Source organism: Musca autumnalis, unplaced genomic scaffold (assembly GCF_047663935.1).
Source record: "Musca autumnalis isolate F117 unplaced genomic scaffold, ASM4766393v1 scaffold_3, whole genome shotgun sequence".
NCBI lineage: Eukaryota > Metazoa > Arthropoda > Insecta > Diptera > Muscidae > Musca > Musca autumnalis.
In genome coordinates, this window is record NW_027411866.1 from 259,143,749 (window position 1) to 259,169,351 (window position 25,603).

The 25,603-nt window shown below is 35.2% G+C and overlaps 1 protein-coding gene and 1 long non-coding RNA gene across 12 annotated transcripts in view; one reads left to right on the forward strand and one right to left on the reverse strand.

Annotated features, from left to right (window-relative positions):
- The first annotated feature begins 808 nt into the window (after positions 1 to 808).
- The window catches only part of Usp2 (Ubiquitin specific protease 2), a 29,552-nt gene continuing 4,757 nt past the window's right edge, over positions 809 to 25,603 (forward strand). The window contains exons 1-9 of one of the 11 annotated variants that reach the window (XM_073978168.1): positions 809 to 976; positions 8,503 to 8,612; positions 8,676 to 9,235; positions 10,445 to 10,997; positions 14,700 to 14,859; positions 15,236 to 15,382; positions 15,449 to 15,662; positions 15,737 to 16,059; positions 16,122 to 16,271. In XM_073978168.1, coding sequence (XP_073834269.1) covers positions 9,207 to 9,235; positions 10,445 to 10,997; positions 14,700 to 14,859; positions 15,236 to 15,382; positions 15,449 to 15,662; positions 15,737 to 16,059; positions 16,122 to 16,271 — 1,576 coding nt within the window. In that variant the 5' untranslated portion in view covers positions 809 to 976; positions 8,503 to 8,612; positions 8,676 to 9,206. Of the gene's footprint in view, positions 977 to 2,645; positions 2,948 to 8,502; positions 8,613 to 8,675; positions 9,236 to 10,193; positions 10,998 to 11,517; positions 12,142 to 12,318; positions 13,689 to 14,699; positions 14,860 to 15,235; positions 15,383 to 15,448; positions 15,663 to 15,736; positions 16,060 to 16,121; positions 16,272 to 25,603 lie in introns of those variants that run through there. The other 10 variants (XM_073978165.1, XM_073978166.1, XM_073978169.1 and 7 more) reach the window with 10 other exon arrangements.
- On the reverse strand, positions 1,614 to 2,226 carry LOC141399445 (uncharacterized). The gene is made up of 2 exons (XR_012411843.1): positions 1,827 to 2,226; positions 1,614 to 1,761 (listed from the first exon to the last, which is right to left on the reverse strand). It is a non-coding gene; the product is annotated as an uncharacterized lncRNA (long non-coding RNA).

Genomic DNA, 25,603 nt, shown 5'->3' on the forward strand with positions numbered 1-25,603 from the left:
GTGTGTATGTGTTATTGTATCCGTGTGCATGTGCGATTGTGTGCGTAAGCAAATGACGCAAAAAAACTGATGTAATTACACTTCATTTCTTTCTAGGATTTCGTAAAACGAAATCATTTAATGTGCATATGTAAATTTGACTTAAATGACGCAAAACGTTGCCTGTTTTAGCAAATAAATGACGAAACAGCCCTAAAACCTGTTTTTCGTGCTAATGTAAAAAGCACATAAATACTTGTATTAAATTATCAATTTTTTATATTTATGTGGTATTTTGCTTAGTCGAAGGTCAGACTAGAGTGGTTTCATGAAAACTTATAGGGATTGATAAATCGAGTTCCCCACTACAACAACTTCATGATATTACTCTAATATGGATATCGACCTAGGAACCCTGGATTTCATGAAATTGTTTCAATGAAACCATTCTAGTGTGACCAAGGACTTATGATTTTGTATGTATATGTAAACAAATATCAGCAGACAATTTATATCCTCGAAAAGGTAAGATTAACCCACTGGATCTATTAAACCCAGTGGGTTAATATGCTGTTTATATTACAGCTTTTTGCAGGGTTAACCTTCTTTGAGAGGATTTGTTTGAAATATAAGCAAAGGAATTGACATTTAAAACCCAGTCGGTTTGTTAAATCCGGTTATATATAAACGGGGTATAAGCTTCACTAGTGTAACCGGGCTATTAAACCTTATTTCATGGGCCTTGCGGAGAGAGAACGCACTTTGCCTAACGCTGCACTGCAGAGAATCAGGCAATCACTAAAAATGATAACATTACACACTACCAAGTACATTAAAAAGTTCTGCCGCCGTTTGGCTATCATTTTTCATTGATTATCGAGTTGTGACTGTATGAGTTAGTTATTTTACTGTATTGTGACGACCGAGAGAAAAAATTATCCGCTGCTAAAAATAAACCAAAAAATCATAGAATTTCATTGAAATTAATAAACTGAAAGTGAGTTCTTAAACCAAAAGGTTTAGAGTGCCAGTGTTTATGCAAAAATATTGAAAAAATTGTAAATAACTTATCAATTGAATTGAGAATAACGACCTCGGAAACTACAAAAATCGCCAGCAGACAGCAAGCACCAACTTTGTCGAACATCATTATTGTCAAAGTCATTAGAGAAGTGGAATGAATGGTGGTGTGTACCCAGCTAACATTTTTTGCCGAGTTCTTTCCGAATTCGGACAGAATCTCTGCAAAAGTTTCCGATTCTGATGCCGAATTCTTTCCGAATTCGGTACAAAAGTAGTATGGACGTGTCCACCGAATTCGGAAAGTTTTATCGGAGGAAATTCGGAAAAAACATTAGAGTTTCTAAACGAATTTGTTTAGAATTCGGAAAAAAATTCTGAGGAAATTCTAAGGGAAATTTAGAGTTTTGCGATAAATTCGGCCGAAACTCGTTAAAAACGTTCGATAGTCGGATGCAAATAGAAAACTTTTCGGAAATTTTTTCCGAGATTCTGAAAAATATGGGAAAAAAATTGAGATGTTTGATCCGAAAATCGGAAATTATTCGGATGTTTGATCCGAAAATAGGACACTTTTCGGATGTTTGATCCGAAAATCGGAAACCTTTCGGATGTTTTATTTCGCAATAAATTGTCAAGAACTTGTTTATTTAATTCATTTGTTTACATTATTACAATGTGAATTTAATAGGTTATTTACAAAATTATAAAGCACAGCCCTTTCTAATAAAGTTATGTATGTCATCACGTCATTTTATTTATCTAAAATAGAATCAAAATATTTATTATAATGAACAACCTTTAAGAAAATGTCTACGAAATCTTACCATTTCTGTTTGTTTTCTTATGTTCACAACATAACTCGTTCCGCTACGTCTTAATCACTCAACAGCTGTGAAATAACTAAAAACACGTTTCAACATGCAAACAAAACAAAAACTCTCCCTTACTTACTCTCAGTCGATGTTTGGGAATTTTGCACGCGAGAACCAGAAACGAATAAAAATTTCCCTTTATAATATGTTCAGATGTTCGGAAGATTTTCGGAAACAAGCACAGGAAAATGTGCAGAGATTCGTTTACGAAATCTATTGGAAAATCGGATGAATTTCTAAGGGAAATTTAGAGAAATCGGCAAATTTTCTAAACAAACATCCGAAAAACTCGGAAAAAAATCTGAAATCAGAGCACTCGGCAAAAATTGCTAGCTGGGTAGAGAGAAAAGGCCAAGCCACCTTTCTCCTGCCACCCACTTGGCTTGGGCAGTTGGCCAGGAGACTAATATCATCATCATGACAACACGACGTGGTGATGACAATAATGATGTTCGTAGTATCTACGTAGTACATGATGTTTTCATAATATCATCATAATTAACATTGTAATAATAATGGGTGTTATTTGTTATTTTACAATTCACCTTTGCATATTTTCCAATTTTCAGCGGAATGAAAATTTTTCTCTTTGCGTAATTCATGAATCGCTCGCTATAAAAATAGAATGTTTCTTTTTTATGACTTTATTTGACTTTTGAGCACAAACAAAACAACAACAAGAACACACATCAAACAAGAGAACGTGCGATAAAATAAATAGCAACGTTAAAAATATAGTATGTTTGTCTGTCCGTGTCGTCTATCATTCTGCTGCCTCTCTGCGTCGTTCTCAAAAATTATTTTGCATCTTATCTTCGATCCACATTAACGAAATAAAAAAGTACAATTGAATCAAATCTCTCTCGATTTGTAAAGTGTAGTGCCGACCAAGGTGAAGTTTTTATCTTATTAATAAAAAAACAGTGAGATGAGTTTTTGCCACCTGAAAATCAATATACGTATGAAGCGTAAAGAATGTTTACAATGTCAAATATCTAATTGGAATTTACGATTATCGAATAGTAATTGTTCGCTTTTGACCGACCTATGGCGATTTGTAAAATGCAAAAATCGTAAGAAAATTAGATCTTAAAAGGAAAACTAACACCCTGTGGGCCACAAATTAATGAATTTCTGTGTTTTTGCTGTCGTTGTGTTGTTGGTGTTGTTTGCTGATATTTGACAATGAATATTGTTGATATATGCTCGTTTGCGATGATGACGTTCTTCACGCTGATAATGATGATAACTAACATATGATATGATATGTACAAGTGTGCGTGAGTTTATATTCACACCATCGCACATTAGAACAGTGTCGTCCGTTGTTTTTTCGGCTGCAGCGCAAAGTGGTTCCCTCATTGAGTCTAAAAATAAGAACAGAAAGAATCTAATTCGATCATTCATATATAATAAAAAGGTGTTGTTTTTTGTCGATCCCATTTAGACACAGTCAAAATGTATTTGCAAAAAATGTGTTTTTTAAAAAGAATGATAATTATTTTATTGTGAAGATTTTCGAATAGAAGAATATGGTAGCTGAAATATTGTGCTATTCCAATTGAAACAATGATTCAGCAACCACAAACAAATGAAATAAAAACATTTACATACAGTTAGGGACAAAATTGTACATACCCCCCATAAATCTCGTGTTTTAGGGTAAGTAATGATTTATATGAAGTTCCAAATATTCAACAATTGCTCTGTTCCAGTACTGCAAGAATCTATTAATTTTTACTACTATAATGTTTTTTCCTTTGTGTTATCGAAAAAAAAAAAATAGTAAAAATTAGTAGATTCTTGCAGTACTGGAACAGACCAAAAATTTATGCCCTGTTTCACTAAGACGATTCGAATACAAATTCGTTCGAACTACTACCAAAATTATGCTTTTGATCCATTTATGTTTTCAATCAAATGAAAACTTTCTACTGCAACAGGAGTTTGGTAGTAATTAGAACGAATTCTCTGATACCCAGAGACATACACCAAAATAATAAAATGTATAAATTTTGCTGCTAATTCCATAAATTGTACGGTAATACACATATTTCCTTTGATTGTATGTAAACTTTTGTCCCTATCATTTTTGGTTTTTGTAAAATTTACCGTTATTTATATTATGGAATATACTTTTGTTTATTATATATTGTTTATTAGTGAGAAGAAATAAAACTGCATATTTGGAATTTCATAAAATTCATTACATACTCTAAAACCCGATTTATGTATGCAAACTTTTTTCCCTAACTGTATAATCATGCTGTCCTGATGACTACTGATTAATTGATGAGGACGTCCATCTGCTTCAAAACAATCAAAATTTATTTCGATGTCATAGTCATTCTGGAAACATTACTGCTATTTTCAAAATCCATTTGTTCTAACTGTATTATACATACATACTCTCTTTATATGCTCACAACATAAAATAAATTATCAAAGTTCCAAATTTCGAAAGTTGATATGAAAATGGTACAGCTGTGTAAATTATGTGTTCCAGGAGTATGGTACACATTTGAGTCCACAAAATTCTGCAAGTATGCTTGCCGAAATCAAGGACACTCCAATAACAAGGATTGTGACCTTCTCTCGGATAGCCATTGGGGGGTCTGATTACAACGATATGTATTTTTGAACTACCATACCTACTTTCCGAAGTGTGGAGCTTCAAAGTTTGATATCAGTGTTTTAAAAGTCATAAATTCCAGAAGGATTTGCCGACTAACCTCAATCTTTCGCCATATATATGTCCAATGCAATGAATGAAGATTATCAGCTTCGAAATTTCGGAATTCATTTTAATGGTCTGGTTTTCTAAGACGATTCGAATTCAAATTCGTTCGAATTACTACCAAACTCTTGTTATTGTTTTGTTTGATTGAAAACAAAAATTATTCTAATATGGTAAGTGTACCAATAGTCGGCACTAAAAAGTTTTTCCTAACTTCAATCCTTCGCCATTCCCAGTAAATTTTTCCAATTGCAATGAAATAAAGCTTATTCGCTTCGAAATTTAGTTTACTTTTCGATTAAATAAAAAAATTGAAATTTGAATAATTTCTTATAAAACTTGTGAAATTTGCGAATTTCATACTACCCCTTGGGGTAGTAGTCGGCACCATTTTCCAATAGTCGGCATCATATCGCTCATTTACTCAAAGAGTGACACATATCAAAAAATCTAATTGAAATTTGACTTCCCAACATAAAAAGATTATTACACAAAAACTAAAATAAGTACTTGGACCATATTTTGTAAACAGCTACCCAGATATAAGTGCTAAATTTTTGTGCCAGATCAAGCACGATTTGAAGTGTTTTAGTCCTTCATGAACTCAAAAAAAAACATTTTTATTGAATTATGCCAAACTCGTAGTAAATGAGCTGTAACTCGCTGAGTTTTTAAGATAACAACATGAAAATTTGACACAAGATGTCGTAAAAAAATATAAATTGTTAACTCGGAAAACGCATTTTTTGAGTTATGCCACTCTTTGAGTAAATGTTCCAATATGTTCCAATAGTCGGCACCTTGTATTTTAGTTAAAAATTTTATACGTTTGATCGTTTCTATTATTTTAGATAACATTATTTTAATCGATATTGTTTTTTTTACATTTGGAATTCATTAAAAAATTGTCTTTTTAGATTTGTTTTTAACATAATCCAATTTATTTAAAAGCTAAATAGTATTAGCAGTATTCAAACTAATTTTGCATTATAAATGTAAGAAATTTTAAGTATATTGCTTAAATAGAGTGGTTTGTTCCCATAGTCGGGAACTATTACCCAATTGCCGGCATGCCACAAACATATGCACTTTAAACCATGCCTCTAAAATCACTTAAAACTCATTATTTTAATCAAGCTATTTTTATTAATTAGACTTTAAAGTATTTATTTAACATTCTTTAGAAACATGCATTTTCGTGAAACAAAAAAATAATTTAAATTTCGATATAATAAATGGTCTTAGCTCACTTAAAGTATTATTAATGTTAATGAAAAATCGTATGTTTTTCACCTCATGTCGACGTCTTGCAAACTTTGTTTGTGGAAGCATAGGTTTCAGACTGGCCTGGCAGCCGCTGCCGAACACTATGATTTCGATTCAATCCGGTACGATAAACCCCGCTGTCGTTTACATTTTTGTTGCCCCTAACCCTGCGTTTACACATGACAGGACAGTTGAGTACATGTATCGATTGTCAAAAACCCAAAAAAACTTGCCTGTGTGACGTAGGCGTTCAGACAACTGCAAAAACAATTGTAAAATTATGAATGAAATTCGTCGATTTCTTTTTGTTTTTCGTTCACATATTTTGTATTTTTTTTCATGTTCTTTTGTTTTCATCACATTTCAATTATTATCTCACTCATGGTACAATAATACAGGTAGCATTATCATGCCAGCTGATGGTAACATAATGTGTCAGTTGCATTGAATTGATGTCAAATTTTGACATCTTATGTTGCCAACAATTGCCGATGCGGCTACCTGTGTATTTGTACCATGATCTCACTCAAGGTCTATAGAAAGTCGGCCATTCAGAGTTCTGTTAATAACTTTTGACAACAAACATAATAGATTTTATATTATTGTGATTTGAGTTTCTTTATATTTTAAATCACAATAATGTTTTTGACAGCAAACATAACAATCAGTAGTGGGATTCTCTAACGCTTTTTTTGGTTATCGACAACAATCGGTAAAATTAAAATGCTTATAATTTCGTTAATTAACGAAGTTTGTCGGTAAGTTAGCAACCAAAATAAAGTAGTCGCTATGTACTACCGATAGCAACGGTGTTGTCAACTTTCATTTGTATTTTTCACTCATATTTCTGCGTTTTAATTTTACCGATTTTTGTCGGTAACCAAAAAAAAACCTTAGAGAATCCCCCTACTACTGGTGGGCTTAGTGTCCAACTGCATAAACTGTGTTCCCACTTATATTTGCAAAAATGTCAAAAATTTGTTAACCCGACTGTCTGTGAAAAAATGATGGACAGCTGGGAGACAGCCGACAAATGTATGTATGTATTAGTAAATCAGAGTTGTATTAGAAGACAAGTTGTCTGGTGTAAACGCTTAGTAAAGTCGGCATCTGCAAAAACTTTGCACACTTTTCAGATTGGATGACAATACATGAATATGAAACCACATCCAATATGGATCCATTTTTTCCATTTGCCCCATATAGCGGTATCACCCGATTCAAGTATTTTGGGGATTTTATCTTAATTTTTCGCCTGAATTGACTGAAACTTGACATTTGGGTTTGTAATTGGAACAATTGTGGACATAAGTCCAGGTTTTGGTATAGCCCCTATTTTATCTACATTTTCTATATTTTTAAATTGGCTGTAATTAGGTTGTGGGGTTCTCAATAATCAAAACAAATGTTTTTACTACAAAGTTAAAAATAAAATAATTAAAAAAATTAAGCTACATTGTTTTGTATATATATAAACACTATAAGCTACATTTCGCTTAGCATCAAGTAGTATATTCTTCATGATGGAATCTCTCAAATAGAAATATTGAATTTAAATTAAAAATGGTGACTAAATTAAACGTTTTATTTGAGAGATTTCATCATGAAGAAGAATATACTTATTGTGGCTAAGCGAACAATTATTTTCTAGTGTTAACTGCATTTATAAATAATTTAAAATTTTTCTTATATGTACTATTGACGGTTCTCTACGACCACAAAAATATGCTGTTACCTTATATCGTCGTAAACAGGACAACAACAACATTTTTTTATTTTGGAAAAAAGTATATATTTGTTATGTGGATCTAAATACTTAACTGTGGTAAGATATAAAGAAGACTTCCATATTAATTTCTTGTGGCCCAAGTAACTGGACAAAGTAACCATCGAAATAGCTGCCACAGAAGTGAGAAGGGAAAAGTTGTTATTATGGATGTCTTTCGTGAACTGTCCCTTATTTTTCTTATCTTTTTAATTGCAAGCATTGCCAATATTACCACAATCTTTCTTAATCATTAATACTGAATTTATGTAGAATCGACTAAGATCTGAAATTTTGATCAAAGTATACGAGTGTGAAAGCGGAACATCTCAGATTAGGTTACGTTTATAAACATAGTTGTCATACGTACCTATCGTATGTTGGCAGCGATGTGAGATGACTCACCATTTTATTGCAAACAGTGGAGCGAAAAGTGGTTGTTTTACTGTAAATTTCTCCAGACTGGTTTTACCACCAAATATTATTTTTGAAATGTACGGGACATACACTTTATGTATTTTAAAACAACATAGGTAGGCACACCACCACCAGAAACATTCTACTTTTGAGAGTATTATAACGTTATCTCAGTCGAAAACTGATACTATTGTTTAGTGTTAAAATTTAGTTTTTTAAAACTATTGCTAAATCTAATCTAAAATGGAGATGGAATATATGTATTATCATACTCTAATAGAAGAGATATGAAATGTCATATGTTTTGGTTTCTTTAGTAAATAACTAAACAGTTTATTTTCTTACAATTTAATTTTTTCGTATTCCAAATGCTTTGATTAAAAGTGCTAACAATACGTAGTAAATAGGTATACTAATTAACACTTTTTTTGTTTTATTTGCAGAAAGTATTTAAAACCAGTGCTGTGTTGTGGGGAGATAGGCCTTTTTATCTAAGTATGTAATAAAATAAATCCTACAGAGGAATACCTATCATCGATGAAGGAACCAAATGGTAAATACTTTCTTGATAAGGATACAAAAATAAAATTTGACATATTCTCTTTCGTTTTTGCAGATACATGCTGCTAAATATCGTATGACATAAAGCTATAATTAAATAGTAATTTTTGTTATTGATGTTTTTGTTGCTGCTGTAGTACATAAATCGAACGTGCAATCACTATTTTTACGTGTTTAGATAAGGCTAGAATTGGACAGATAACTGTCGACTGTTTTAATATGCCGATGATTTCGCCACGTAGATCATCAACTTCAGCCAGTGGCAGTATCTACGGTACATCGTCGTCATCGGCAACTGTCGGACCCACAACATCAACTGACACATCGTCTTCTTCCTCAAGGAGTGTTTCAGATCGATACAGCAGCGGCGGATACAAATCATATTTGGATCGTGCTGGCAGTCTATCCAAACTAACTGGCTCTTCGTCTTCATACAGTCCAAGTCTAAGTAGTTATTCGTATTCCTCTTACACACCCCGTTCTTCCACAACTTATCGTTCTTCAGCGTCTAGCCTTACTGGCGGATCATCTGGAATCGGTACATACCGTAGTATTTTGCCATCTTTAGGCTCAACTAGCAGCAGCTATGATACAACTACGCTCAGCCGATATGGAGTGAGTAATCATTAAGTATTGTTAACTTCTATAATTTTATAAAATGTTAATTATGTGATACCTAAAGCTTTGAGGTTAATTCCTCTTCCCAAACTTTCCATCCATCGATATTATCTAGCGAGACATCACAGTTCCTTATATTTTCTATTGGATACTATTCCATCCACCTAATTGACCACCTTAACTTTTTGTATATCAATTTTGCATTTGTTTTTTTTACACAACCGAAACCATTGGATAGATTTGAATCCTTTGTAAAATGTTTGCTAACAATAAGTACATAACAGACATAAGGTGCATTTCTAGCCAAGTTTTTAAAATCTTTTATTGGAACACTTCGCATATAATCTAAGCAGAAAAAAAACTCTGTGCATTCCGGTTATGTTATTTGCTAGATAGATAGATAAGCATATTTGTTTGTCTACTTCCCTTAAAAATGCGTGCCTTCGCAATTGCGGTATTGATACATTCTCATAACATTTTGTTCGAGAGGTTCGTTTTTTTATTTTTTAAGATTCACACAATTCTTTTTGATGATTAGGCTTTTTATTAGCCTGAGACTTGCATATTATTCAACTTTTTAAACTCCATAAATTCCAAATCTATCTAATCGTAGTCTTGCTTATGGTCAATGTTGATATCAATACTTTAATTAGGTAGGCCTTCGTTTACATTATGGTGATACTAATGTGGTCAAATGTAATGCCTGATTCCATTTCCCCCTTGTTTATTTTTGTAATAACTATCACAACATCGAACGCGCATCATTGTCTTTATGTGTGTCATCTCTCATATATTTACAAATTGATCTTGTCGTTTTGGGTTCATTTGTGTAAATATGTAACTGTGTCATCGTAAAAAATTCGTTCAATTTCACCACCAAACACTTCCACAACACTCTGACGCCCGATATCATACCACCACACAACCTCTAAACATCAATGCTAATGAAATGAAGGTGAAAAAACATGGAAAGACCTTGGACGCACTAAAAAATGACATCAATGGCCGTGAGATCACGGTCTCTAAAAAACCACCTTCTGGTTCAGATTGTAGTGGTGCTGGCAGTGGCAGCAGAGATTCGAAACGCTTGTCAGGTTCATGCTCATCTTCATCCCTGGCGCGTTTGGTTGCCACTTCTGGGCTGGACATGTATGAAAAATACAGTCCGGCCCATTATAAACCCAATACTGAACTGTCTGGTTCTAGATCAGGGCTCAATGAAGCCGGCATCAGTAACGATATAGAGGAACGCGGACGTACCACCGACCTTAGCAACAGCACGAGCACAATCGCCAATGACACCAGGTCTCGTAATCGTTATAGTCGCTTGTATAGTCGAAATGATACGGATGAGACTGACAACATTTCGTCAGCTATTAGATCTTCATCGGCAACAGCATTATATACGTCGGCAAGTGCGGAAGATGTTCCAACTATTACGTTAAGTCGTACTCGGTTGCGCCGTTCTAAACCCACAGAGGACAAAGAAAGCAAGAAAACAAGCCTAAAAAATGGCACCACTGACTATGATAGTAAACCATATAGTTCCCTGGACAGACCGCTTGTAACTAGCAATGGTATTGACACGGTTGTCCACATCAAGCTTAACAAATTGAATGTGAACGATTACAATGCCAACAATGAGAATTCTAAAGCCGCCGCAACACAAGATGAAAAAACTGATGCAGAGACGACAACAAGTAATCATCACAACAATAGCTTAGAAACGCCAACAGAAGACAATGATGATTCAAACAAGGTAATCCCAAAGGCATAGACGCAAATGCAATGTACCACTTCCCACAAAAAATACAGTAATTCAGTTTAATTTTTGGCTGAAGTGCTCGTTTTTTAAGGAATTAACACACTAGGCAATTTGATTGACAAGCAAACATTTTAACCACGCGCATGCATGCTACTAACATGCACCCCTTTTCTTAATTCCCAGGAAGCCATATACTTTAGGGCGCCATTTCTAACAGTTATGTATGTAGCTTTGCACGTATACCCTCTTTCCCCCTTGGATACATGTAAACGTAGATTTCCATGTAACATAAAGGGGTTTGCTGTTAGGATCCAGGTTTTCAACATCATATATTCACACCTACCCATCCCATTCATTAATTTCTTATACGTACATACTTCTTTCCGACTTGATATTCATTCATATTGTTAACCCGTTCATGAACAACCACCTTAATCCTAAACATCATCTCATTTTAATTTAACAAATCTTCCTTCCTTCCAGCTAATCTCTTGCAGGTCCATCACAACTCCCGTTTAACAAATCAAATTAATAATAAAATAACATCTGTGTGTGTGGGTGAATAGTTAAGTGAACAATAAATAACAAACGATATAAAATTGAAAATCAATATATTTTTCTAAACTTAAAAAATAAAAGGAACAACTCAGTGAAAGAAGAAAAGAAAATACAAAATATACAATTATTTTAAATAATGATAGACATTACAAAAAATAACACAAACAATTTTCAAAAGTTCCCCATGCTAAATCAAAAATGTGATCCCGCTACTGTAACCACAAAAGAAGTTCAACTGCAACAGCAGCAACAGATCAACGGTACAACAGCAACAAAACACATTCCAGCTCTAAAACACAAACATTCCAGAGGGAATACTCAAATTAAACTAAATCAAGTAACCGATAAAGCCTCCGAGTCCGATTCGAATCCAGTAAGGAAGGCCAATCAACCATTTTTCCTAATTAATGCCTATAAAGATCAAAATTTCCTCAAGGAGGAGTGTGAATTGGCCCTCGCTCTAGTCGCCAAAGCCTCCAATAAAGAAGTGGCAAAGTCGTTTTCGCCGTCATTACCCCCGGTTAAAGCTAGTCGGCCGGTTGCTAGTGATAACAGCCTATTTTATATAAACCAGAACTTGGTAAGCATAATAAACACAAACACTTACACTTTAAGGATATACTCAATAACTGTCTATATCCTTACCAAGCCACAACTTTGAGTTTTATAACTTTTTATAATAATAATCCTAACTTCAATTAAATTCCTTGAAATTATCTTTGCTTTCGGCTTTTAACTCAAATTCGTGGCTTCAAAGTGTTTTAAATTAGTTCGGTTGTCCACGTTACGATATAGCAACGACCGTCAGCAGCCTTTGCTGCCACAACAAATGGGATGCGACGAACTGGTAATGGTACACATTTGGGCACAACCACAGCGGTTGCGACGGCAATTAATAAGGTTGACATTAACTACAGTGGACCACAGTTCAAGGGATTGTCGTCTTCTTCAACACCGGCCACAACTAGTGCCACATCTGCGTCCACGGCATCCAAGAAATTAAACTCAGCAGTCTGCACCACAGCGTCAAATAACATCAGCAGCAGTAGCATCAGCACTTTTTCCCCGAACAAGTTGAATATTCGGAGTCAAGTCAAACCTTTGGTCCATAGGAACAAGGTTGTTGTTACGAACTCATCAGCTAATTCATTTTCGTCCTCTATTCACACGCTTCAGCATCGGAGTAACCACCACCACCACCACAACAACAATAACAACAACAACAACGGTAGTAATAATAGTTTAAACAAAATTGCGGCAACAAGTGGCGGTAACAACAATATGCAAACGTCTTTGGATCAAGACGATATAAAATTCATCGACAGCGATGATACGCCACCACCACCATCCCAGTCAACAACAATGACCAGTGAACGGAAAACAGCACAAAGTGGATACGAGCGTTGTATAAACGTTTCGACGTCGTCTTCGTCGAAGAGCCGCATTAGGCCCAAATCAACCATAATCTGTTCCGGCAACCATTCTTCGTCATCTGCCTCTTCCGCCGCCCCCTCCACTTCTAATGCCACCAGTAGCATGGTGTTTGAAAAAGTCAACAACTATAAGTATGCCAATGGTAGTCTAGGTGCTGCAATTAATTCAACCGCATCGAGTACTATCGACAGAAGGACAGAACCGGCCATAGACACGAATAGTATTCGGGCCTCAATTGAAAAGTTTAATAGTTTTAGTGAACAAAAGCGGTTGCCGCTTAGTTCAGTTACACTGCGATCACACAGCGGCAGTGGAAGTACAAGTAACCTACAGCATCATCGGCACAGTAGTGATTATGACAATTGCAATTTGAAATTTCCCAATACCGGCGGAGGTTCATTAACACGTACGCCCTACCGCAGTTCCGGAACGAGTACGGCGGGAAAAGTGATAACCAGTTTGTATCCAAGTGCTTCTGCGGCTGTGTCGTCAGTTTCGAACCGTCACGCTGCTATTCTCAGTAGTAGTCCCAATAACACGGGCAGCCTGCCATTGAAAAGTAGCAAACACTATGCCCAAGCCGAGGATACCACCTTTACAGCACTCTCTAGTTCGGTTGATGGCGATGCAAGTAAAAAGAAACTCGTGTCAATCTCTGGTGGTCTTAGCGAAAACATGGATGAAGCAAGTAGTGTAAGTTGCTCCATATTCTTCAAACAGTAGTCTTTAAAGAAATGACAAATATAAGTGATAATTTGTCTTTAGAGGAATTCTACAAGTAATAAGCATAAGCTGGGCAACAGGGATGCTTGTTAGATGTGTGCCGAGTCCATGTTAAATGTACTCCTCGAACATTGGCCCATTACGCATCTATGCATGGAAATCAAAATTTGAATTTTACTATAAGACATGCTGCACAGCTCATGTTTAGTATTTAAATAAAGAATTGTTTGTAGGCATTAAAGGGACAGTTTTTTATTGTTCACTTTTATTTTTGTATCTCTATATACATACATATATAAACTTACCCGATTTATTTCACACCGAACAGAACATGTTACGATGTGCCTTATCATTTCTCAAAACACATACAAACGTCAATAAATACACTCTCTGAATCTTCTCCCCTACATCCTTTCATTTTCATCAACCATAACATAATTTTCTTAGACAAAAAACGCAGCCGTTTTTATGCTTTTCAATTTTTAACCCAATTGAATTTTTTAATTTTTGATATATGTATATTTTGGTTAGCCTTAGACGTAAGGGAAAAAAGCGTGGGAGAATTTTCCAATAAAATACCAAACATAATTTTTATAAGATTACGTTATTGTATTTTGTTATTTTTTATTTTCTATTTAGCATGCATTATTGTTTATACCCCCTCTTTGTATACCTGTGCTTTTGTTTTTATAAAAAACACACACAATCGCACCCCCTCCCCTATGCTCTAAATTGTCCTATGCCAAACAATAATTTCTCTTCCTGACCTCAATGTTTTTTGCTTTCTAATCAAACAAATTGCGCACACATGTATTTTTGAGCCAATGTAACAAATTTATATTCTTTGATTTAGGTATCTAACACTACTTGCAATTTGAATTGTTATTAATCTCCCTTGCGCCTTTAACAATTCTGCTACTTACATTTTATGTAAAAACTCTTGCCTCTCTTTGTCTTATTATTTCATTTTAAATTTATTAGGTGCGAACATCTTCAACGTTGCGAAGTACCCATCCGCCTGCTTCACCAACGTCATCCCGATATTGGGAAAGAGATAGCTCAAGATCATCGCTAATATCTTCCTCAACGTCGCATACCGATGAGAATAAAAAATATGCAGTCAATGATGAAGAAACTGAAGGTAAGTTTTTATACATAGCTAAACAATGTCCCTACTGCATCATCTGTGCATTACATTGAAATAATTAAATAACATATTACTGAGGTGCAACTCCTCCGAAAACAATGATTATATAAATGTTGAGGGCAAAGCACTCTGTGCTTTAGTCTTACTTGCCCACTGTAAATCAAGACTAATAAATGGTTTGTAGCCTTGATTTTGAATATTTGAAATTTATCAGTCAATACAAATTGTTTGTGTTTATAAAATTCATAATTATTTTTGTTTTTTAAAAGTTAAAATTGAATGGTTTATAGACGATATGCTGGTCCGAATCAATATCCGTTGATACTTATCTGTGAAATGTTTATCACTCGCTTATTTTGTTTGCTTTCAGGTTTATGTGGACTGAGAAATATTGGAAATACATGTTTTATGAATTCCGTTATACAGTGTCTTAGCCACACAAATGAATTAACTAAATATCTGCGGAACTATAATGCCACTAAATCGCCAACCTCAAAGGATCAACAGATCTTATATGGTAAATTCTTTCAAAATTTTCTTGCAACATTTATATACATATATTAACATAACAACAACATTACAGAGTTCTCCAAACTAATCAAAGAAATGTGGACAAACAATGTGCATAGCGTAACTCCTATGGAATTGAAGAGATCCTTCTCTGCAAAGCATCGTATGTATAGTGATTATAATCAGCAAGATGCTCAAGAATTCCTGCGTTTCTTTTTGGATTCACTGCATTGTGCACTTAATTCTGGTGTTAAAGGCGAAGTTCTCAAAATAGATGATAATTTGAGGTATGTAATTTAAATCTCATAATGCAGCTGAGTATTGCAGCTATACAAATAATATTAATCATCTGAACTTGCAGTGATAATAAAAAGGCAGAACTTACATGGGAGTGGTATAGTCGTTTGGAAAATTCGCTCATACGTGACTTGTTTGTGGGCCAATTAAAAAGTACTCTACGATGTACTGTCTGTGGCAATGCCAGTGTAACTTTTGATCCGTTCTGGGATTTAAGTGTACCATTGCCATCATCGTCCCGTTGCAAGTTGGAGGCGTGTCTTGATTTATTTATAAAAGAGGAGGTATTAGACGGCGATGAAATGCCAACCTGTTCCAAATGCCAAACAAGAAGAAAATGTACGAAATCATTTACTATTCAGCGATTTCCAAAATATCTTGTTATACGTAAGTTAAAGAAAAAACTTAAAGCAGAGTTCAGCCTCAATTAATTAAATATCTTCCTATAGATTTGAAACGATTTTCAGAGACACGTTGGAGCAAATTGTCCAATATTGTTGAATTCCCAACAGGCGAACGAGAATTAAATATGGGTCCTTATGGTGCAAATGCCAATTCAAATATGTACTTCTCACTTTATGCTATTTCAAATCATATGGGTAAGTTTCGGAATAGAACTTTCAAACTGGGTTTTAACTATTTGCCCAGCCCTAAGTATCATCTATCGATCAATTTTATAATTTGTTCATCTATAAATGCATGTTGTAAAATTGTGTCTAATTTATAACATTTCCAAATTAAATGAAACCTTTTCCAAATTAAATGAAACCTTTATATTCATAGAAAGAAATATTAAAATCAAATTAGTTTTTAACAGGTTTTCATTCATAATTCATTGGTTTTTGCTTTCTTAAATAAAAAATGTAATAATTATTGGCCATCAATGAAGTTTAAAGAAAAATAATCTAAAAGAGAGGATTAAGGTTTAAAAAATGATAGTAAGAACCAGGGCCTAATGAAGTAGTTTACGATTGGCTGTCTGTGAAATTCTCAGTACCATGTGCATTACATAATAGGAACAGCTCTGTTTAGAGATGGTATTTGTTGGGTATTTACAGATTATCGTGGAATTCGGTTGTGAAATCGTTTCAAAATTTACAGTTTTATACTACCTACTCCATATTTTGGTAAAAACTATTTATCTGCCGTACCAATTGACCTAGGCTGTCAACATTTTTCTCAAATGTGTTTATATCACGTGAAATTTTGGTATTGGAAATGGGGGTTTTAAGTCCATGTTTTGATCAACCATATAACCGTAGATAATCTTTATCTATTAGCCATACTGTACAATCATATGGGGTGTAATTTGGTACAGTGAGTTCTCAATGTGTACAAAATATATCTGAAATCTAGTTCTCAGTGAACACTAAATATCTTTACCAAAAATTGTCAACGTTGGTCCATGTTCTGGAGTTATAACCATACCTTCCGATTTCTAGTATTTTGAAGATCTTAGCTTAGGTTTCATTCTGTTTGGAAAAGGTTTCATTCAATTTGGAAAAGGTTCCATTTAATTTGGAATAGGTTTCATTTAATTTGGAAATGCTATATATAGATCATCCATGTTTAATGTTGGAACCATGTTTAATGTTGGAACCATCAACTTAGCAATCAATTTCTAAACGTTCACTTCTGCTCGATTTTTCACATTCAACTCTTACTTAGATGGCTCTATATTCTAAAAAGAACGTTTTGTTCCGTAACCCGAACTAAGAACAGATTTCCAAACGTGCCAACTAAGTAAGAGTTGAAACTTCTATCTTACCGGATACAGGATATTTGCCCCAATACAGGATATTTGTCCTTTAAGCCGAACTAACAAAAAAATTTCTTTATTTGTTGCTTTATTTCTCCAATTTGGAATACCGTGTTTTTCAATTTTGTTTTCCTTTTGTTCAGTGTTAATAATTGTAAATGATAATGTGTAACCAGCCCTGTACGTCAGTCAGAGTCAAGGATACCAGCAAATGTGAATCCTACATAATGATTTCACTTTTGTCGCAGCAGAAAAAGCCATCCAGTTTTCTATCCATCGGAATAGATTCCATAAGCATCGGAATTGATTCACATTTCCAAACAAATAAATTAACAACTTAACCCGAACAGTCTAATTTGATACCGCCAGTCATTGCACACTGATAATTAGACATCGGATTTTTGCATGTTTTTTATTTCTCATCCGATTGGACTCAAATTTTGGATCTAGGCGTTTTAGGGGAAAATTTTCGATATTTGGGGTCATATCAAAAACATGCAAAAAATATGCAAAATATATGCAAAAAATATGCAAAAATATGCCAAAAAATATGCAAAAAAATGCAAAATATGCAAAATATGCAAAAAATATGCAGAATATGCAAAATATGCAAACAGTTTTTGGCCGAAAATCGTCATAAAAGTCGTAAAATTGTCAATTAAGGTTATAAAAACCATCCAAAAATACATAACAGTGTTCTAAACTAAGACTGTTGACCGTATAACATCGTTTTTTTCAGCAGATTATTATGTTATTGAGACCATTTACGACAGTGTGGTGTAGGGTATAAAAGCATGGTATTGTAATACAATTTTTTATTATTAAACTATGCAAAAATATAAAATTTGATAGAATATCAAACGCTCTATGTAAAATTCAATACTTTCTTTGTAATAATATGTAGCGTTGGGCTGGTTATTGTTCAAAGGGAACAAATCGATGTCGAATTTTTTAAGGCGGCAACCGCATAAAGTTTTTAGTTGGGTCAGATTTTAAGACTGTCAAAGTTTGAGCACAATTGGAATATGTTAACATGTGCCACTGGGGCCCTGACGTTATGAAAATCTCGATTTTTTTTTTGGCTATTTAGCGATTTCGGCGACCCATTTCTCTGGAATGGTTAAAGCTTTTTGTCCATATTAAGCATTAAATTAAAGGCCATTCTGTTCTTAACATTTCTTGCTAAACAACAAACTACGTAAGTATTACAGAATTCGAGATAATAAAGCCAATGTCCCGAAAAACGTGACTAGGTACGCCTTTGTGCGAAAATGGAGACTATTAAGAAACATTTTCATCATTTTTATCAATTTTTGGAATGAAAACAAATGTCTTTGACATTTTGTTCTAAATTAAATTTATTCGAGAGTCAGACATCATGTGGTTTTGGAGCTATCTGGGTACAGCTGACTACTTGAAGAACGCTCTGCTATGTAGTTCGCAACTTTCAAGTTGTTTACCATACTTTGCGCCTCTTGGAAATTCGGAGTTATTGTTTAATCTCTTGAACAACAAGAATTATGCCAGATCTTTTCTAGGATTTTCGGCAGTTGCTCTTTTGGAAGTTTGGATCGAATATTTCTGAAGAAATTTGAATCTTTGCTTTGTTAAGATTTTTGTTGCCTTTTCGCTCTTTATGGCGTTTTGCACCGTTGGATCAAACAATGCCAAGCCAACAAGCTCAGGACTAAGATCCACAGGTGATTTATTATTTTGTTATTTCCTTTTTCTAATACTTGTTTGTCTATGTTTTCGTATTTCAATAGATTTTCAATGAGGTCTAGCTCTTGTTTTTATGCTAAACGTATCGTAGAATCTGAAGAACCATCTGTCCCGAAAACAATCAATCGTGGCTTCAAGAAAATCGTAACTATGCAATTGTCATTGGTGCTGGATCCCTGTAAGGTGTATAGGAACGTTACTAGTATCATTATGGCTACAGTAGAAGCTATCGGAGAGGATCCCTACAAATATAAGATCTCTAGAAGCTTTATCCGTGAACAGCGGAGAATAAACCGTGAAAAATAAACGCAACAGCTTCAAGGAACGAGGCTATTTGTGTGCACTGGCATGGAAAACTATTACCAGATATTTTCAAAACAGAGAAGAAAAAACGGGTTGCTGTTCTGGTATCACATGGGGGTAAAGAACAACTCCTATGCGTTCCTGAAACTGACAGTAGCTCATGGGAGAAACAAGAACTAGCAGTGTACAAATGCCTAGAAAAATGGGGTTCACGAGCTCGAGCAGATATTAGAGAGCTTCTGTACCACCATACAAACTTTTTAGAAAATTGTTGAGAGGGATTTTTGACTGCACGTTTGAAAGCACATCCGGACATCAACCAAACATATTCAAGCGATTTCTATAAGAATAGTCTGCGAATGACAAATCCAAGTTCGAAGTAGGCAAGAGTGTTTTAAAACTACTGCCCAGCCCACTTCCCAAGAACAAGAGGCCGTAGAAGCACCTTGCGTTTAAATCGTTCGAGACAGGACGCCCCCATAATGATTTTTTCAATTTTATTTATTTATTTGGTATCCCACACGACAACAACTGAGTGTTATAAGTGAGAGTTTGGGTTATTGATTTTACAAAACGTATAATGAACAAGATAATGTTTATATAGATATAATATAGGATATATTGGGTAAACATTATCAATAGGTTAAAAAGAAATACAGACAATAGATTGAGTTTAATACAAAAAAATAGTGAAAAGGATATTCAGAAATATTTTAAGGTCCAAAGCAAGACCTAAACCGCATTGAAAATTTACTTAATACGAAAGGCATTCACAAACAAATATCAGATAAAGGAACTTATTGGTCTGGCATTGTTTGAACTGATGCTGCAAAACACCGTAAAGATCCAAAAGACGACAAAAATCGACATAGCAAAGATAGAAATTTCTCCAGAAATAATCGATCCAAACTTACAAAAATCAACTGCCGAAATTCCTAGAAAAAGGTTTACCAGGCATAATTACAAGTGAGACTTAATTGTTGTTCAAGAGATTAAACTTTAACTCCGAATTTCTTGAAAAACATTCTGCAACTTGACCACAGAACATCAATTACCAGGAGGGGTATATGATGGTAAATAACTTGAAAATTGTGAGCGACATAGCAAGGAGTCATCTGTACCCAGATGGCTCCAAAACCACATTATGTCAGTCCCTTAATGCCCGTAATTTCAAAGCGTAGTTAACTATGAGTTCACAGATATATCCCGTGTAAGCAACATTTTATAATTTCAACGCATAGGGAACATTACTGAGTCAAAAACGGCCGTGTTATTTACACCAAGGAGTTTACCTGGTTAATCGTTGTCAATGTGTTAAAAGTTGTAAAACACTTCTATGTGGCAATGATTTTGCGAAATCATGAATGAAAATCACCAATATTACCACATCATTTCAAAATTTACACGCATGGGTAAATGGCATGTAGAAATTACCAAACGCGTAGGCAAAGATAACTAATAGGTAGCTGCGTACCGGCATAAGTAAGTTAAAATATGTATGTGATAAAACTTGGTTTTTTATTCTTTAATAATATGAAAAGATTTATTGAAATTAAAAGTAATATTCTATGCTTCTTTACACAACGAAGATTAACGAGAGAATGAGAGAATGATTTTCACAAGAAGAAGAAAGAAGTTACAACAGCATTCATGTTGCTTAATGAGGGTTGCCATCTATTTTCATCACTCCTCCTCAACATGAATAATGTTTTACATTTACAATGAGCTCATCTTAGATTCATTAAATCTACAAAGTTACAATGTTTTTGCTTAGACAAATTTTTAGTTAATACATCAGCAACCATATTTGTTGAAGGACAATATTTTAATTTTATTTCATTATTCTGGACTAAGTCTCGGATGTGGTGAAACCTTATATCTATGTGCTTCGAACGCTTGTGGTAAACTGGGTTTTCAGCCAACTTGATTGCCCCTTGATTGTCGATGTGTAGAGTTACGTATTCGTTATTCCATACGCCTATTTCTTTCAAAAGACGCTTCAAGTATATCGCCTCTTTAGCTGCTTCTGAAGACGCCACGTACTCAGCTTCTGTGCTACTAAGTGCGACTGATTTCTGCTTTCTGGATTCCCACGATATGGGACATCCACCAATTGAAAATATAAATCCGGTATATGATTTTCGGTCTACTAGGTTACCTCCCCAGTCGGCATCCACGTATCCTTCCAGATTACTTCCATTAGGTTGATATATTATTTTCTTGTTGATCGATCCAGCCAAGTATCTCAGAATATGTTTTAGGCCAACCATATCAGCTTTACGAGGGTCAGCATTTTTCTGAGCCAGTTTCGACACTGAATGCAAGATGTCAGGCCTCGTAGAAGTTGCTAAATATATCAAGGCTCCGACAAGGGATTGATATTCGGTTTGGTCTACACGTTCGTCATTTTCATTACAATTTACCTGATAACCGGGTTCCAATGGCACTTGTAGTGATTTGCAACCTTCCATGCCATATTGTTGCAATAAATCACGTATGTATTGGCTTTGTCCTAATTTTATCATACCCGTCTCGCCGTCTCTTTCGATCTCCATACCTATGAAGTGACGTAACTGCCCCTTATCACTGACATCGAACTCGCTTGCCAATTCTCTTTTGATATCTAAAACAACCATTTTGTCTTTACATCCAATAATGATATCATCTACGTAAACGGCGATCAACACAAGCTTGTTTCCTCTCATGCCTTTGTAAAGACAGGGTTCGTTATCGCATGGTTTGAAATTCATCTTACGCAATGTGCGATCTAGTTTGGAGTTCCATTCCCTTCCGCTTTGTTTTAATCCATAAATAGCTTTATGGAGACGTAGGACTTTGTTCGGTGAACTAGTTTCCTTAAAATTCGGCGGCTGTTGCATGTAGACTTCGTCTTGCAGTTCACTGTTCAAATATGCAGTACTGACATCGATTTGATGTAAAAACATTTCTTCCTTCACAGCCAGAGCCAATAAAGTACGAATTGTTGAGTAGCGGGCGACAGGTGAAAAAATCTTATGGAAATCAATTCCAAATCGTTGGTGGCAGCCTTTGGCTACTAGGCGGGCTTTATATCTCTCAATTTCACCATGTACATTTCTTTTTATGGCATAGACCCACTTACATGGAATAGCTTTTTGTCCTCTTGGAAGATCCACCAACGACCAAGTTTTATTCTTGCAAAGAGCTTGATATTCGTCTTCCATCGCCTTGAGCCATTTGTCTTTATTACCATCAGACATTGCCTGCTCCATCGTATTTGGGATATTTTCGTCGACAGCATGGCATATTACCTCATTACGTTGTTTTCGTGGACGACCAGGCTTGCCATTACGAATAATTTTAGGCCTACCTGCTGCAGTGCCTTTCTTTGGAATCTCTTGTGCAGCAACTATATCATCATCTCTGGACTCGCTATCATTGTCTGCTGTTTCGAACCCATCGTTGAAGCCTTCGAAGTCACTCATATCATCCTCAGAATTTTCATCATTTTCGCCGTCATATGTAGTTTGGCTTTGTTGTAAATTATCGCCTGTGACACTTTCTTTGCCATCAGATTTATATTGGTCTGGCAGAAGATAATCAAAAAGTGTATCATTCTTAGACAATTCTTCAGGAACAGATGACTCACTGCTTTTGCCAAAACGATTTTCATCAAAAAGTACATCCCGGCATTCGATGACCTTGTTTTTATCCACATCATACAGACGGTACGCCTTAGATGTTGAAGAATAGCCGACCATTATGTATCGTCTGCCTTTAGCATCAAATTTGGATTTATTCCCAGATTTATCCAAGGCAACAGCATATGCTCCAAAGATCCTGAAATGTTGAACGCTAGGCTTTCTTCCACACCATTCTTCATAAGGGGTTTTGTTTTCCAGCTGCTTAGTGGGACACCTATTTCTAATATAAACCGCCGTGTTCAGTGCTTCTGCCCACAAAGCTGGTTTCACATTCGCATACACCATCATGGATCTGGCCATTTCAACGAGGGTGCGGTTGGCCCTCTCTGCTACCCCGTTTTGTTGGGGTGTGTATGGAACCGTCAACTGCCGTGTAATACCTTCTTTTTCTAGATATGAATCAAAATTCGCATTAACATACTCACGCCCATTGTCCGAACGTAGGGTTTTAATCTTGTATCCAGTCTGCTTCTCAACTTGGGCTTTAAACACCTTGAATTTTTCAAATACCTCTGATTTCGACCGCATAAAGTAAACAAATATTCTTCTGGACTTGTCATCGATAAACGTTACAAAGTATTTGGATCCTCCTACCGAAGTAGTTCTAAAAGGACCGCACACGTCTGAATGGACAAGTTCCAACAATTCCTTCGAAATCGTTTGAGACTGGTTAGGGAATGGTAATACATGAACTTTGCAGACCATACATGTGTCACAATTTTCCATAACATTTTCATTTATCTTCATTCCATTTACCATACATTTCTTGGTCAAATCATTTAGACTCTTGAAATTTAGATGTCCGTATCTTTTGTGCCACACCAAATTGTTATTATCCATAACGAACAATTTCTCACACTTGTTGCTGTTGAATACAAACATGTTGTTTTTTCGCTCTGCTTGCAAGAGGACATCACCATCTGGTTTCTTCACTAATGCTCTCTTCTCATCAAAATTCACGGTCAAACCTCTGTCGACAGCCTTGTTAACAGATATGAAATTAGCTTGCAACTCAGGAGAGTATAAAACATTTTCAAGTCTAATTTCATTATCGTTTGTGTATATGTTCACATCACCTTTACCAATGGCATTGATATATTTATCCCCAGCAAGCGCAATTCTTTCATTGTGTGCGTTGAAGTTCATAAACAGTCCTCTGCTTTTACACATATGAGACGTCGCGCCGCTGTCTATATACCATTTTTCGCTTTCTAATGCTGCTGTCTCTGCCACCGCCAACATCGTCATCGCCTGCGTTTTGTTCTTTTTCTTCTCGCATTTATTCGCATAATGTCCCGTTAATCCACAGTTGAAACATTTTCCTTTGAAACCTTTCTTGCCGTTTTGCTTCTTCTTGTCTGTTTTTGAGTTTGCAAGTTGTGCGACGAATGCCTTTTGATTTGTTGTTTCTTCCTCTTTTTCTTGTCTTCTCTTTCCCTCCTCTAGCAACTTCTGTCTAAGGGATGACAAAGTAGGAAGATCATCGCGCGTTTCCATCGCGATCACAAAATTGTCGAATTCCTCAGGAAGGCTAGACATAAGCATGATGGTCAGAAGCTCCTCCTTAATCTCAATTCCGGTTTCATGCAATTTCTCGTATACTTCCGAGAACTCATTTAAATGTTGCACTACATTACCATTTGGCGCCATCTTCAAATTTAACAATCTTTTGTATAAGGAAACTTTTTGTATGGGTCCCTTCGGCATATAGACCTCCTCCAGCTTTTTCCAAGCTTCATGTGAAGTTTTACAATTTCTTATATAAGCCAACTGTGTTGGTTTAACTCCCAAGAAAATTGATGCTAGGGCCTTTTCGTCTTCGGCATCCCATTTGGCTTTTGCCGCTTCATCGCCTTCCTTCTTGATTGTTCCATTCACTATCTTCCAGTAGCCACCATGGACAAGTACACTCCGCATCTGGATTGACCACAGGTCATAATTGTTCTCGTCCAACTTTTCTATTTGAAGAACTGGTGCACTCATTTTTCTCTCCTTTCCTTATTTCTTTTAATTTTCAATCAAATTGCCAGTGTTGGGTGAACTGGGCCCATAACCTGATAAAACTTGGTTTTTTATTCTTTAATAATATGAAAAGATTTATTGAAATTAAAAGTAATATTCTATGCTTCTTTACACAACGAAGATTAACGAGAGAATGAGAGAATGATTTTCACAAGAAGAAGAAAGAAGTTACAACAGCATTCATGTTGCTTAATGAGGGTTGCCATCTATTTTCATCAGTATGAACAAAATGTAAGCGTTTGTCATTGAAGCCATACAATGAATGTACAAATGTCCATCTTTGTAAAAACAAAATTGCATTTGAAAAAGGAAATGTTTGATGGATAGCGATGCAAACATCATCGGTCATTAAGCTCGACTCCAACGAGAAATTAATTAAAATTAATATTAAAATAGATCTTCGCCCTAATAGGCAACATTTTCAAATAAAGTAAAATATATT